The 14,730-nt window shown below is 39.3% G+C and overlaps 2 protein-coding genes across 7 annotated transcripts in view; one reads left to right on the top strand and one right to left on the bottom strand.

Moving 5' to 3' along the window:
* ctso (cathepsin O) overlaps window positions 1–6,739 on the bottom strand; it is a 39,459-nt gene extending 32,720 nt beyond the window's left edge. For 2 of the 5 annotated variants that reach the window (XM_044040039.1, XM_044040041.1), the window contains exons 1-7: window positions 6,423–6,739; window positions 5,220–5,325; window positions 4,862–4,986; window positions 3,146–3,163; window positions 2,848–3,015; window positions 1,500–1,621; window positions 365–549 (exon numbers count right to left, since the gene is read on the bottom strand). In XM_044040039.1, coding sequence (XP_043895974.1) covers window positions 365–549; window positions 1,500–1,621; window positions 2,848–3,015; window positions 3,146–3,163; window positions 4,862–4,986; window positions 5,220–5,325; window positions 6,423–6,638 — 940 coding nt within the window. In that variant the 5' untranslated portion in view covers window positions 6,639–6,739. The remainder of the gene's footprint in view (window positions 1–364; window positions 550–1,499; window positions 1,622–2,847; window positions 3,016–3,145; window positions 3,164–4,861; window positions 4,987–5,219; window positions 5,326–6,422) is intronic. The other 3 variants (XM_044040043.1, XM_044040042.1, XM_044040044.1) reach the window with 3 other exon arrangements.
* A 12-nt stretch (window positions 6,740–6,751) lies between these two features.
* Window positions 6,752–14,252, top strand: asb5a (ankyrin repeat and SOCS box containing 5a). 2 transcript variants are annotated; one of them, XM_044040045.1, is made up of 8 exons: window positions 6,752–6,814; window positions 8,150–8,491; window positions 10,008–10,087; window positions 10,499–10,606; window positions 10,846–10,996; window positions 11,613–11,747; window positions 12,541–12,732; window positions 12,820–14,252. In XM_044040045.1, exons 2-8 carry the CDS (start codon window positions 8,287–8,289, stop codon window positions 12,945–12,947), a joined length of 999 nt encoding a protein of 332 aa, XP_043895980.1. In that variant the 5' UTR covers window positions 6,752–6,814; window positions 8,150–8,286; the 3' UTR covers window positions 12,948–14,252. The 2 variants fall into 2 exon arrangements, with proteins under 2 accessions (XP_043895980.1, XP_043895981.1); XM_044040046.1 differs by lacking the exon at window positions 10,499–10,606.
* The last annotated feature ends 478 nt before the right edge of the window (window positions 14,253–14,730 follow it).

Raw genomic sequence — 14,730 nt, 5'->3', positions numbered from 1 at the left:
AACGGTTATTTTTTTTAGTGCAAACTATCTCACACCGGCCCAGTTGCTATGTAGAATAAATTAGAACTTTAGGACTCGCTCATTAGCTTGCTAAAATATATTGTTCTGTCATGGCTTTACCACTTAACTGGAGGAATGAGACACTTCTCGATTGCAGCTGCAACTAGTGATTAAAGCTGATTAAGAAGGGTATATTTTTAACTAAAGAATGTCGCCAAGTGCTTTTACTCTAAATAACCTTCACGGGCCCCAGAAGTTGCAAAAACGCTCTTGACCTAGATAGGCGAGTATTGTATCTCTTGCTAATCCAAGCAAAAACATACAAACACTCCATTCATTCTTGATTTCCACTTGTGTCTCGCACCAACGTGGAGGCAACATGTACCAGTGGTGTCGTATCCAATGACCAGAACAGCATGGTTGGACCGTTGGCTGGAACAGTGATGCTGGATGATTCCTCCCAGATAATCCTGCCAGCTGACAGCGTCCACGACAGCAGCCAGGGGACCACGCTCCACCAGCTGACCCATCATTGCCTCCTCCTGGCCACTGAATAACAGAATAACAAAGCTGTACCCGTGGGTGGGGCGGCATGTTTTGGCTTGTGATTTAACAGCTTTTTCTGGCATTATGGACAATACTGTAAAGGCAGGAGTTTTGCAGTTTAGTTATGAGACTCAGTTTTAACTCTTCCTCCCAATTTTGAAACAATTACTGGAGCTTATTTTCCCGTCCTCTCTGTCGCACATATGCAGACATCCTGTGCCACGTCGTCTTGTCCTCTGAGCAGACGACGAAGCCCACTGGGCACAGCTGTGATGCCATCCTGTGCCAGACTCATGACATATGGGCCACAGAGGGGTCATGGAGTTTGAGTCGGTGCCAAAACTTCATTGAATATTGAAAGCCCCCATTCATGTTGGGGTGTGGTTTCAGTCGTTGTAAAAAAAAACTTTTACGACTCTATTTTTCAGCACATAAATGCCCTTTATCGGAAGGTTAAGTCTCCACCGTGACCTTGAAGAAGTGTCTATTTTCATGACCTGAATAGTAAAGCACAACATTGACATTTACTGGGGTTAATAACTGCCACATATTTACTCATTTCTGTACGGAAAATAACAACTCTTAACTGTCCCCCGTGTAATATTATATAATAAATAAATAAATAAAAGGCATAACATCCTCAAATAGGAGCCACCGTTCTGTTGATATAAAACAAAGGTGACACAATTCCTCTATGATTCAAAATAACCTTTGGGCCAAAATAATTTAACCTGAGTCAAAAGCCTCTGTCCTACTGAGCAGCCCACGTCCGTGTTGACACGGTAAACACTGGCGTGTCACTGGACAGAACCAATCCCCTCTCCCCTCCTCTCCTCTGTCCTTGGTAAAACACATTAAAATGACATGTGACTTCGTCCCGACTACGGTGCTGTTAATTGTTAAGCCTTTATTGCTTACAAACAACTCAGAAAAACGTGTGCTGTGGTTTTTACCCAAAGTCATGTGCGGTAAAGTTCACCAGAGCGACGCCGTCGTGTGACTGAGAGAAGAAATGGCAGATTCCCGTCCTGGCTTTGTAGGGATACTCGGACTGAGGCACAAGTTTCACTCTGGTCTGGAAGGAAAGAGAGTTCAAATATTCATTCATCTCGTTTGTGGAGAAATCCTGGCACAGACACAGTTCCTCATTTGTATCGATGACAGCAGAGAACACCAATCTGAGTTTGCTTACTGCCACTTACAACGCATATCTTTAATTAAAATAAATAACAGCGTTGCCATATCTGTCGCACACAGCGACTTAAAGGAGGCAACAGACAACTTTCATGTCTTTAGACCCGGCAGAAGCAATACCAACAGTACTGTTGCTCAGAGTTAGTGTCGCATTGTGTCATAATAAGAAGCCCCGTGTGGACAAACACAAGGGATACGAGGTGAACGCTAATCTCATCACTGTTTCGAATAAGGAGTAACACAGTTCCTTTGTGGCGTAAATACAATTGCTTCATTTTTACCTGAGAAGTTTCTCGGTGGCCAAGAGAAGGACGTTGTAGTGATACATTTAAGCCCGAAATGTCTCCAAGTCCACTTTTACTAAGGTTCCCAAATCATATTTAAGATGAGAGACTTTTTCTATACGACACTTATTATTTATAGGATATAAGGGAATGAAGGATCAGTATGGATTCTAAGCACTAAGAAATTATTATTTAATGAAGTGAGGTTGGTTATTATTGAACAATATTGCTCTCAAAGTTAAAATACAGTGGTGTAAATAGGTTCGAGCAAAGTCAGCTACGGGCTTTTCACAGGGGGCAGATTTATTCCCAATACGGTAATTTGCTCTCTCTCATCCTCCTCTTCTTCCTCACTTATACAGACACACACACACACACACACTGGTATAGTGAAATTAGATTAAGATGGAAAGAGACATAAGGTGACTCTAATTATTAGTATTTAATTCATTCATTTATTTGTGTTATTCGTTTCATTTTCTACGCACACATACCCTGGTATATAACAAGATTTCTGTAATAGGCTCAAATATAACACTTATATAACACTAATAAAAGCAAAATATAACTCTCTATTTTACTGGAGCATTAGAAGCACCCCGCATGAACATTTTAAAGGCAATTTCAAATATTTCAAGGGCATTTGACATTGTTTTTCAAACAAAATGTCATCAAAATGTCAAGATTAAGCCAAAAAGTTGTCTATTGCCTCTTTAAAGGACAAAAGCTGAAGTACTAGAAGGTTTATTCTACTCTTAACAGACCTAAGAATGTGTTGAAGGCCTTAAGTGAGGTAAACGTGTCACACACTCACTGTACATACCTGTTTTAACCAATTCAGAGCCCTGACAGGAGAGCCTCCGTTGCAGCCTTCGTTTTTGAAGGAGCAGTCCAGAACCTGCTGTACACTGAGCTGCTGCAGATGTGAGCCTCCAATAGCGTGTGCAGACTGGATGGCACCAACCACGCTGAACGCCCAACAACTCCCGCACTGCAAAGGTGTCATTACAGTAATGAGGGAAAAAACAAAAACAAAACAGCAATGAAAGGCTGAAATTTTAATGCGTTGCTTGAGGAAACTGCAGCAAAGTAAAATTTGATTTTTTCCAATAAAAGCGTACCTCACTTCCCCTGCAAACCTGCTGGCCAAATAAACATTGTCATTCATATTTTAAAATCTCTGAAACAGTTTATTTAGAGCAACATTCAGATGTGATGTCAAATGGGGTTTGGAGAATGATGATCCTGAGCAGGCTGAATCAACTGTGACTAACTGCTCTCTGCTGCCATCTACTGACAGAAACACCTCAGGTATACTGCTGCCTCTTAAGGAAAACCGTTAATTATACCTTTGCATTAATGCTGAGGATTATCTGAGATATTTTGATACCAAATGTTGCATCTTATATAGATTATATAGCTTTTTGGAGAGGTAAAACAAACACAGTGCATTTTCTTTCCTGTGTGAAATGAAATCTAATTTTCCAAACAGCATCAGACGATATAGGCTTATTTACGCAACATTAAATCCCATAAATGTGATGAAAACCTTGGCTGCAAGTGTAAAAATCCAGTACTTTTTCCTGCTCAATATGGTTCACTGGCTTAAAATCAATACTGAAACCAGAGCCAGTCAACTATGCCGAGTATACAAAATAATTAGACCCTCTGCTATATCGTTGCATTTTATTTTCGGTCTATCTTTATATATCTATGGGAACAGGTTCACAGGCAGAGTTTGTGAAAATGGGCTAATCTGGGCAGGAAAACTGCAGGAGAGCAAGTCAGTAGGTGAGTGCGGTCAGGTGCACACAGCACTCCCTGGTGTGGACGGCTAACCTGAATTCAAGAGGGTAAAATATATGTCCACGCCGTACAGGCTGTGTCTTTCCCTTAGGACGACAGTTTTACAGCAAAAAAAAAAAAATCATACCCGACGGCAAATCGAAAGATAAAGGACAAAAAGAGCAGAAAGTGAAACTGGGAGGACGAGCAACAGCTCCATCTCACTAACACTCTGCCTGCCCGTGTCCCCTGGTCCTCTCTGACCAAAACTCACACTTAATAGCTTACTTTATCATTTCACCCGCTTCTCCTTTACTGTTACTAATGTCCCCAATTCCACCAAAAGTGCTTTATGTTACTTTATAATTGACTGGGGGAGGTTTCTTTACATTAACCCTAAATGTCAAATGGTGATTTTGGTGGTATCACAACAGCTCATGGTGCATCTGCACTTTAAGCCGCTGTCATGAGTCAAATAGAGGACTTTTTGAAGAAGATGAATGAGGGATATATTCGATTTTAAAGCTTCCGTCCCCGTTCGGTCTTCATAAACAGAATAACCATCATAAACTATTCATACACTTTATAACTAACAGACCTGATTGTAGGAGCTTTTGTGTGTGTGTACGTTCCTCTCGTCAAGCTCCTGAACAACTTGATTTCTGAGCATCAAACGTTCACTCCTGAAACGCTCCGTCGACGCTTCATTTTCATACTCCTGCTTTTTATAATTCTGCCGTTGCCACTCTGTCTTCATATAAAACAAATCCCTTCCTGTGCGCAGTCACTGGGCGACACCAGATCTAAACACAGCTATACTGAGAACACAGAGAGTTGTGTGCAGCTGATGTAACAGACATTTGTTTATATTTAAAAGTTAAGCGCTGAAGTGCGACATGCCAAACTTAACGTCTTAAAGGCTAAAGAGCAAGAAAAACACCTGGCATCAAGAGCAAGATCACCATCCCCTGACTGTGTCTCTGTACCTACGGCACACTCCTATCAACAGTAAACAAAATCTCATCATCATTATCTCTTTATTTAAACCTTACTGCGAGCTGGTTCTGGACCGGCGCCACTGCCGCTTTGTCCCTCCAGTCAAACTTGGCCGGGAGCCGTTCTGTCTTCGGTCCAGAGAAGTGTGGCGCGCCGTCCACGCTCGCTCGCAGGTACAGATCTTTGGATGACAGACACAGTTCAAAGTCACTCGCAGACACAAGGATGCACATCAACAGTGACTGTGCAGATTCAGTGGACGGAGTGAATCCATTTCACCCAATGAAGCACTTTCAGGAGACACAGTAAAAGGGTTTTCCAGTAGATTTAATAAGGTACAGAGCCTTTAGTGGCTATATAATAAGCTAAATACAATCTAGAAATCTTAAAATAGGTGACACAACTTCAGTCTACCTCTGAATTCGTCCTGTGAGAGGTCAGAAAAGAGGTTTAGACCATACTGGGCCGACTGTGGTGCAGTGGAAAATGAGTTCAAGTACGCATGTCGCTTTGTAGCCTCCTGCAACAACAGAAAAATGAAATATTAGGTGTGCATAAATGCAGACAAGTCCATCAAATTGAGTTATAATCAAAACATTGTATAAAATAATACATTTTCTACATTTGACCTTTAACTTAAACAAAATACCACTACAGTGATTTAAAAATAAGTCAGTGTCCAACTAAAGTATTATGAGCAAAAGAGTATTAAAAGATTAAAAGAGATAAATGTCCAGAGTGACTGATATACGACTATGTATTTTATCACTAGATTGTTAATTCCAACACATTAATATAAAAGCAGCAGTTTATTGATATCGCCGCTCAAGATGGAGCCATTTTAACTACTTTATGTGCAGTTATGTATTTCATTAAGAAGTAATGCCAACTTAGGGGCCCGGTCTCTCTGACAGGTAATGTTCTTGATTTAGTGTCTCCTCAGATTATTTATGTGGTAGAAAGAAAAAAAGTAAGTAATTATTCATAACTTGTCTTCTTTATTTATTTTATTTTTTTACACCTTCAGCAACTCTTTGCCTTTTTGGCAGAATATTGCAGATTCTATGGAAAAGAAACACTTTGATTGGATTACATGTGTGAAACAATTATGTCATATTTTAGAGATGGAGATTAGTGATGAATACCTTTAATTTTAGACAATATGTCAAAGCTTTTTTGCCTTTTAGTGGCTCTATTTGCAATGTCACACAAAGTTATAATAATAACAGAATTACTAATTAGAACTGGTCATAATAATACAATAAATCACACAAAACAATTACAGCAAAGAGAGGAAAAACTCTTTCACTGTGTATTTAAACTTATTACGTGATTATTATTATTTGCTTATTTGTAGAATAAAAACGTAGTGAGATTAATATTTCTGTTTAAAATAAAATAAACATCCATGTAAAATAAAATAAAAAGATGCATTCAAGTGCAGTGCGTAAATAAATGTTTAGTTACATGGTTCCGCTCGGAACTTTATATTCAGTGGCGTACGTATTTTTACTTTTTTGACAGTGAATAAGGGGGCGTGGTGTATAGTGAGGTTTTGTTACTAATAGTGAGTTAAATACTGTAAACAAACTCTGTGTGAACAATATTTATTCTCACCTGGAAATGGAGACGACGCCGGTTAAAGTCGCCGCTGTTGACATCGTCATACTCGCGGGGAAACTTTTCTCCGAACGAGTCGAAATCGACGTGAGAGCCGTTCAACTTGTGCCGAGTGTCACCCGCATTCACGTTCACATTCACGCAACACAGAGGAGCGACGAGCGCGCAAACGGTTACTACAACAACCGCAAACACTTGGCGGCGGGCCGTCATTTGACGCAGAAACGTCGGTTAGAAACTTGCGTACATTAGCAAACGGTACAGACTGGCACAAGGTGCACGTTTAAAGATGTTTGCGGAAGTGGAGGCAGGGTAGTTTGGCACATGCGCGGTGGCAAAGCACGGAATGATCCATGTGGAGTGAGAGGCAAATTCTTGTAAAACAGAAAGTAAGTTTTTACATACAATACAATAGAGACCTAACAAAATAAAATACTACTTAGATTTCAATCAACCTTCAAAATGCATTTATCAGAATAACCAAGACTATTAATCTGACAATATACAGCATTTTATTAAGTTGATAAACACATAATTGCAGCAACAGGTCAGTGAAACCTGAGAGGCTTTGAGTGAAACTGAAAATAAAATAAATAAAATGCTATTATTATTATTATTATTATTATTATCATTTTTAAATGTAGACCCAGTTATAAGGGGTGAGTGGGAAGGCAACAAGGATGGTGGATTTAAATGTGTCATCACCTTTTTCTTTGTTTGTAATTAACTGCAAGAGGCAGTTTCCTCAGAAAGTTTAATTTCTCTTTATTTTAATATTTTCTTTGTCACAACAGTGAATATTATTATCTGGGTGTCTTGGCTATAATTGCAGCAGCAGCAGTCTAAATGGACTCAGAATAACCTCAAAGCTTTTTAGACTCTTGCTTCTGCTGCTCTTGTTATCGTTGTCATCATTACACTTGTTTTCTTGTAGACTCTGGGATTGTTATGGTACCAGGGCAACAAGAGAGAAAGGAGTTTGTTGCACTTGTATAAAAGCCAACAAAAAAAATAAGAGTATAGGTCCATATCTGAAGATAAAAATAGAAATGAAAATTGACACATTTGATAAGAAAAACAAAGATGTAGTAGGTTTTTATAATGTCTTTCCTGATAACATTCGATGGTCAACTGGGGGATGTAATTATTTGCAAGAGGCAACTATTCAGCGAGCTATGTTTAGCCACCTTTATCCATTAGGTGAAATGATGCTGGCATGTTGGATTGCAACAATAACAGAGGGGTCACACAAACATGAGAGCGCTCTTTGTTCATAAGGACCAGAGCTATTGATATATACTGTATATTTAGCCAAGTGTGACAGGTTTAACTGTTGACAAACAAATATTTAAAGACTTTTTTTGTGTCAAAATAAATTTCTCAACACTTTATTCTCTATTATGAGTTCAAATGTGCTTCAAAAAACACATTTTATCTCAATTATTCAGACATAAACTATTAAAATGACCCAGATTTGAAAACTCTTTTGAGTAAAATAATGCAAAATTAGCTTATTTATCACAAAGTAAACCGTATGATAGGTTAGAGTTCAGGTAAAAATGCACTGTATGTCTCATCGGTGGCTGAAAGCGACTCAGTGTGAGCGCTGAACTATGTGTAACTATGTGACTACAGACACACACCCACTCCCATTGTACAATAACATTACGGTAGTTGCTCTCCACCACAGTAGCAGCTGCAAAACATTTTTTTTTTTTCTCCAGCCTGTTCTTTGTCAGGACCAGCCAACCAGTCAGTGCCCCCAGAAGAAAAAAGCAGGCTACTCTTGTGCTTTTTGGAGTAGCATCCGATCCTCTCTGCCTTCCTCGACACAGCACTACTAGTGAACGTGCCAGAAGAAATGCCAGACTCAACAGAGGAGCTCACCAACAAGCCCTTCGCGGCCCAGTTGTCCAATGTTTACCTCAGCATCTTGGCACTGTTCTGCTTCAAGCTCTTTGTGAAGATCTCCCTCAACTTGCTGACATACTTCTACATTGTCCGCGGGAACCGCAAAGAAGCGGCCAGGATATCAGCAGAGTTCTATGATTATGGCCAGAAACACGGTGAGTACTCAGGAGGAGAAACAACAAAAACATGAGAGTGATGTTTTTGGGTTGTGTTTTTTTTAACAGCACAATCTGGAGTTAGATACTTTGTACCTTTTAGGACAATTAGATTTGACCTCAGGCACACGGGGTCAGGGACAATAGTAATGTTGTTTCCTACACACTCAAGTGGAAACAGTCCATGCACACACACATACTCACAATTTCCATGTTTACAAATGAGCTATAAATACTGCATTTGCTAATCTGGCAACTATAGGAGCCATTCATTGTAGTCACATTAACACGTGCTATACATACAGTATGAACAAAAGCCTGGTTTCCAATTATGCTGCTTATAGCAACTTATAAACCCTGATGTGTGCATTCAATGCTAAACGGAGACACTGTAGGCTGGCAGCTCTTTTTCTCTAATGTATTTATAGAACACAGTCATGATACAGCCCCACTACCCTAAAAAAAAAACACCACCACCACCCCCATCCTGCCCTAGTTTCCATTCCCAGCTATGCAGTGCACCCTTTCACACTGCAGACAACCAAAACAACACTCCACATTCTCAGGAACAGGCGTTTTGAGGACACATTCTGGGTGAAGAGGGACAGCGGCAGTGTAATCTGTAGCTATCGTGGGCTAAGGGAACGTCTGGGTTTAAAGTGGACCCACTGTGTAGAATATTAATTAGTCAAGATTAGTGTATTACTATGAGAGATAAGGCATGTCCCCACATTTTAAGAAATCTGTTATATCTGTCAAGAGAAATAGGCTGTTAGGCTGTAGCTTAAGTTTTAATAGAATTAAGTTTTAAAAAGTAGCTTAAAATTCAATATTTTTATTAAAAAAATAGTAAATTATGATTCAGATAGAGGAAGGGGCGAATGATGATGCTAATGTGTGGAATGCAATGGCTGTTATTCTGGACATTGACTCAGGTTTGCTCAATAAAATTATATATATATATACATATATATATAAAATTATATATGTATATATACATACATATATAGATATATATGACAAGGCTGGTTTGCATATTGACAAACATATATATATATATATATACAGTATATATACACATAATGTGGTATTATAAAACATGAAGGTAAAAAAAGGTTTAGTTCATATTAAATATTTGAAACATATGTCTATTTTCTATTTTGAAAATATGTAATTTAAAGCAAAACATACAATATTCATTGACCTATAAAGAACCTTTAATTTCCATATTTACAGGTTCAGGGTAGTACAATTTATTTTTTTTGCATGTCTGAATAAAGGTTGTAAAAATGTGTAACAGAATCAGAATAGCAACAATAATATACATTTTTGGAAGAGGAAAAAATAGGTGTCAAAATAGGTAACATTTTCTGCATTTAAGTAAAAAGTTGTCTTTAGATGTTTTGAATTTGATGTTCTTCAGGGGTTCTTACTCAGCTCACTGTGGGTAACTGAATCATAAAATAAGTTAAATTATGTTTTTTAAAAACCCGCTGAATTCTCATTCCTGTGTCAGGATCCTGGGCCGACCGCTCACCGCTCCACGATGCTGCGAGTCAAGGCCGTCTACTGGCCCTGAGGACCCTCATTTTACAGGTGAGGGAATCTCAATTACATGTGCATCACCTGCATGTGTGCTACTACTGTAAATTGGGTTCTGTATTACTATTCCTTGTGCAATTAAATTGGTTTTATTCATAAAGTCAGTCAGACTGCAGGGGTAGAGGTTTGAAAGGGGGTTATCTGGGGTTAATTAAAGTAGTAAAAGTAAGTATTTCTGCTATAATAAGCAAGTACATTATTCATAATTGTTTTAAAAAACGAAAAGTGTAGAGGTGTATCAGTTACTATCAACCACAACAAAGGAGCATGAGTGTGTGTTATTCACTGCATATAAGCTTTATAAATCTCTCTGCAGTTCCTAGGCTTCACCAACAGAGGCCGACAAAGGTTAATGCCCGTCAAAACCACTAAAAACTGTCTGTGGCTGCTTGATTCGGTTTCCAGGGTCACAATGTGAATGTTCTGACTATAGACCATGTGACGCCCCTTCATGAGGCCTGTCTCGGAGACCATGTCGCTTGTGCCAGAGCTCTCATTGATGCAGGAGCAAATGTAAGTCATACATTTGGCCTCATGACACGTTAATGTTGCCATAATGCACAGGTCAAATGTAATTTCCACGGGTGGGGGGGTGACAAATGAGCCGCGCGCAGCTCTTCATCTGCTGCGGCGCTGTTAAGACTTCCTTCCCCTTCAACTGTTTCCCTCAGGCCGTTGCTATTAGTCAACATGCGTGGCGAAACAAAAAAAAACACCCTAAAAATAACGATAAACTGGAAATGTGTTCACAGGTCAATGCTTCTACGATTGATGGTGTCACCCCTCTGTTCAACGCCTGCACAGTGGGTAGTGTGGCATGCGCGGAGATCCTTTTGGAAAACGGAGCGAAACCCCAGAGCCTTGTTTACCATCCATCACCCATCCACGAAGCTACCAGCAAAGGTATGTTATAAAACAAACATACACTCAGCAGCCACTTTATTAAGTACACTAATAAAGCCCTGTTGAGGTCTGCTCCTGTAACCCATACACTCATTTAGTCATTCTCCTCTGACCTCTGGCATCAACTGGATATTTTCTCCTTTTCAAAACCATTCTCTAAACCCTGGAGATGATTGTGTGTGGAAATCAAAAGTCTTTATATTTGCTCACTGGAAAACAACCGTCAAAGTCACGTTTCTTCCCCACACAGAGTTGACAAGCATTTGAACGTGTGTACCTAATAAAGTGAACAGTGAGGGTATGCCATGTAAATAATTGTCATCACAGGTCGTTTTCCACTGAATTTCGTAAGTGAAAGTGTAATAATTAGTAGCAGTTAGATGTCACAAAATTCTAATTCAACATAATTCAGTATATCATTACAACCAACCGTTACAGCTGTCTTTCAACCCCTTGTATTTGTGCCATTCGCTGTTTTTTTTAAGTCTATTTTCACAAACCTTCACTGTGAAAAACAGCTTCAAACGCACCCAACGTGGCCCTGAGTCAAACAGCTTGCAGAATAATCTCACATTGTCTTCACCTTATTACCGCCGTCGCGCTCCATTACTTCCAGGTCATTACGGCTGTGTGGAGGCTCTGGTGACTTGGGGGGCAGATGTGGACATGGAAATTCCTCACCTGGGCACCGCGCTCTATACGGCCTGCGTCTGCCAAGAGCTGGAATGTGCCAGGAAACTCCTGAGGGAAGGTCAGCACATACACACACACTGTGCATCTTTACGTCTCCATATGCTGCGCCGAGCACGCCGCATCCTGAATGCACACACACACACACAAAGAGATACACAGGAACAATTAGTGTACACGTTTACATAAAAGAAACACTTTTAGTACGCAGTGAGTTCCTCTATTCTTAAATTAATTCTTCGTAAAGATGATATAAGGAAATTTTAAGCATGTATACACTTTTAACTATTTTAAAGCTGCTTATGAAAACCACAATCGTCATTTTCCTGCCTGAAATGTACAACTTATTATTTGTTACAAATGTTTTAGATGCAAATTTGATGCTTTTGTAAAGCCCAATTAACAAAGATTGGAGGAAAAAAAACAAGAACATGTGCATATCCCAACTAAATGGGAATGCTGGGGACTTCCAACTATTGTTTTCCTATTTTTGGTCACTAACTCTAATGGTTGTCATGCCAAGTCAGAAATTCCTAATATTGTTTCCCTGTGTCCTCTGCTTCTTCTGGATACTGACTCCTTAAATGGATAAAAAAATCACCAGTCGACAATATTCCATTAAATTTTAATTGAAAAAATGGCTGAAAAATATAGGTCAAACCTATAAATAGCAGAAAAAAATGTCCTGGATATTTGAGAATGCCTGACTCGCATTCCCAACTAATGAAAATAAAGTAAACGTATGAACCTTTAGTTAATTTAATTAACTTATCGTTCACAGCAGACATGTCTGGCTCTGAGTTTTAGTTTTTAGTTTCATTATGAAGGGATAAACACGTGTGTCCTTCAAACAGGTGCAAATGTCCAGAAAGGCAGATCCCTGGATTCGCCTCTACATGCAGCTGCGGAGAAAGACTGCACAGCCGTGGTGAAGCTGCTGCTGGACTTTGGTGCGGACATCAACGCCAGGAACACAGAGTTTCAAAGGCCAGTCGACGTGGCTCCACCCAGCAGTCTAACGGAGGGTTTCCTGCTGCTCTACGAAGGTACGAGTTGTTTTCTCTTTAGTTTAGTCCATGCATGAATCCTACAAGCGTCCTAAATGACACCGTCTATCTTTATCTTTTTAACAGCTACACCACGACTCCTGAGCCAGGTGTGTCGCCAGTGCATCAGGAAATGTGTCGGCCGTGATCGACTCCACCTCATCTCCCACCTCCCCCTGCCCAACAGGCTCAGGAACTTCCTGCAGTACCAATGACAGGCAGGAAAACAACATTTTCTGCCTCGATGGGACTTTAAAAAAAAGAAAAGAAAAACAATGCCTTTGACACAGAACCAGCACTTCAACCCACGTGAACTCCTCCAACCTTTTATTTTAGCTGCTCCTCGGTGCAGTGCAGTGCAATAGACTGTAAAAAAAGGATGATCATAGTCTTCTGGTTGCAAAACAAACACGTAACATTTGCTATTTGACCGGCACCAAAACTGACATCATGTTCTATTGAAGAAGACCTGAAACAGGTCACAGAGACAAAGAGTTAATTCCTCAGGAACACGTTTACTGATATTATAGACGTGGAGTTCTTTTTCACAACCAGCAGCGTTGCCCCCTAGTGGCTAACTGCTCCTTGCATCCTACTTCCGAGGGCTTCACGTTTCAAAACCGGAAGGCTGCATCTATTTTTACATACAGTCTATGTGCACCAAGTCGCTGACAGCACCAACGCATATTAATACACACACAGTTGTACTTGCTATACACAGATTTGCAGTGTTTAGAAGATACAGGTAAGAGTGAAGCACTTTGAAAAAAAAATACTCTATAGCCTATACTGATTTATAATGAATGAATCCTATGTTTTGCATTGCACACAAGTGAATGATTAAAGTTGTTTTTAAATTGCGCGCCGCGTTTCTGATGTTTTAAAAACAAAAGAAGGAACTCTCATATACCACATGCCTATATTGATCTATTTACTTTCATATTATCTTAGTTTCTACCACTTTACATAAAAATATTTGATTAAATACAATGAGGTTGTATTATTTGATTAAATTAGAAATGTTCTATATCATCAAACATGACCGTCCACTGACTGTACACTGCTGCATATGACGCCTACATGCGTGTAAAATGGAGCTACTGCATTACTAGATTCTGACATGCTGCATGCACACTGCATCCTCTAGGGGGCAGCAAACTGCCACTGCTGTGTTTGTGCTCCCACAGGAGCCAGGAATAAAAAAATGACTTGTTCCTATGGAAATATAATGTGAGACAAAGAAGGGCAGCAGTGCACCACTCACGCGCAAGCTGTGACAAGATAATTCATTAATGTTTTCATACATGTGTGTCTATTATTGTTATTATTAACACCGACATACTTTATAGACAGAGGAGGGACAGCATTTTAGATCCAAAAATGGAGAATTATTTATACCTAATGTGACATTTTTTTCAACCACATTTATTTAAGATGATCTGAAACGGTCAGTTGTCATTTTGAATCAAATCATTACAAGAACTCTTTATTGTCCCACATAATAAACTGACTTAGTCATCTTTGTGGTTGCTATTTTTTGTCTATTCATTTTGGTAAGAGATTACAGTGAATAACACAATGATATTAATGTTGAATGGGAGCAGGAAAAATAAAGCGGTTTGATGATGAATTCAGGGACTTGACGACTGCACATTTATACAGGCAGTTTAGTGAAAGTGTTTTGCACTGTTTAGAGACATTTTGAAGTGCTGTTACACAACGTGATGTTAAAAACTGGGCTATGATGAGATATTATTCATTAAAAGAAAACAAGTAAAATGATTCTAAGACAATGACAAGATCATTCTCACTAACGTGACCTGTGAAAATATGAGTCAAGTCATCTAAGGCATAGTTCATAGTAATTTCTGTGTCATTTAATATTATTTTGAGTTGATAAAACAGTCATTTTTATTAAGCGACACTACGAACACACTGAAAAGTCCTTTTTTACGTCCATTTCTCTTGTGTCTGGCTGATGAATCGTGGGGTTTATTA

Source organism: Solea senegalensis, linkage group LG12 (assembly GCF_019176455.1).
Source record: "Solea senegalensis isolate Sse05_10M linkage group LG12, IFAPA_SoseM_1, whole genome shotgun sequence".
NCBI classification, from domain to species: Eukaryota; Metazoa; Chordata; class Actinopteri; order Pleuronectiformes; family Soleidae; genus Solea; species Solea senegalensis.
This window is presented reverse-complemented; position numbering and strand designations above follow the sequence as displayed.

What these genes read in the sequence shown, in the direction of transcription:
- asb5a (XM_044040045.1), top strand. Translation starts at nt 8,287, where the DNA reads ATGCCAGACTCAACAGAGGAGCTCACCAACAAGCCCTTCGCGGCCCAG. An exon ending in TGAGGACCCTCATTTTACAG is followed by an intron (nt 10,088 to 10,498) that starts GTGAGGGAATCT and finishes TTCGGTTTCCAG; the next exon opens with GGTCACAATGTGAATGTTCT. An exon ending in TCATTGATGCAGGAGCAAAT is followed by an intron (nt 10,607 to 10,845) that starts GTAAGTCATACA and finishes ATGTGTTCACAG; the next exon opens with GTCAATGCTTCTACGATTGA.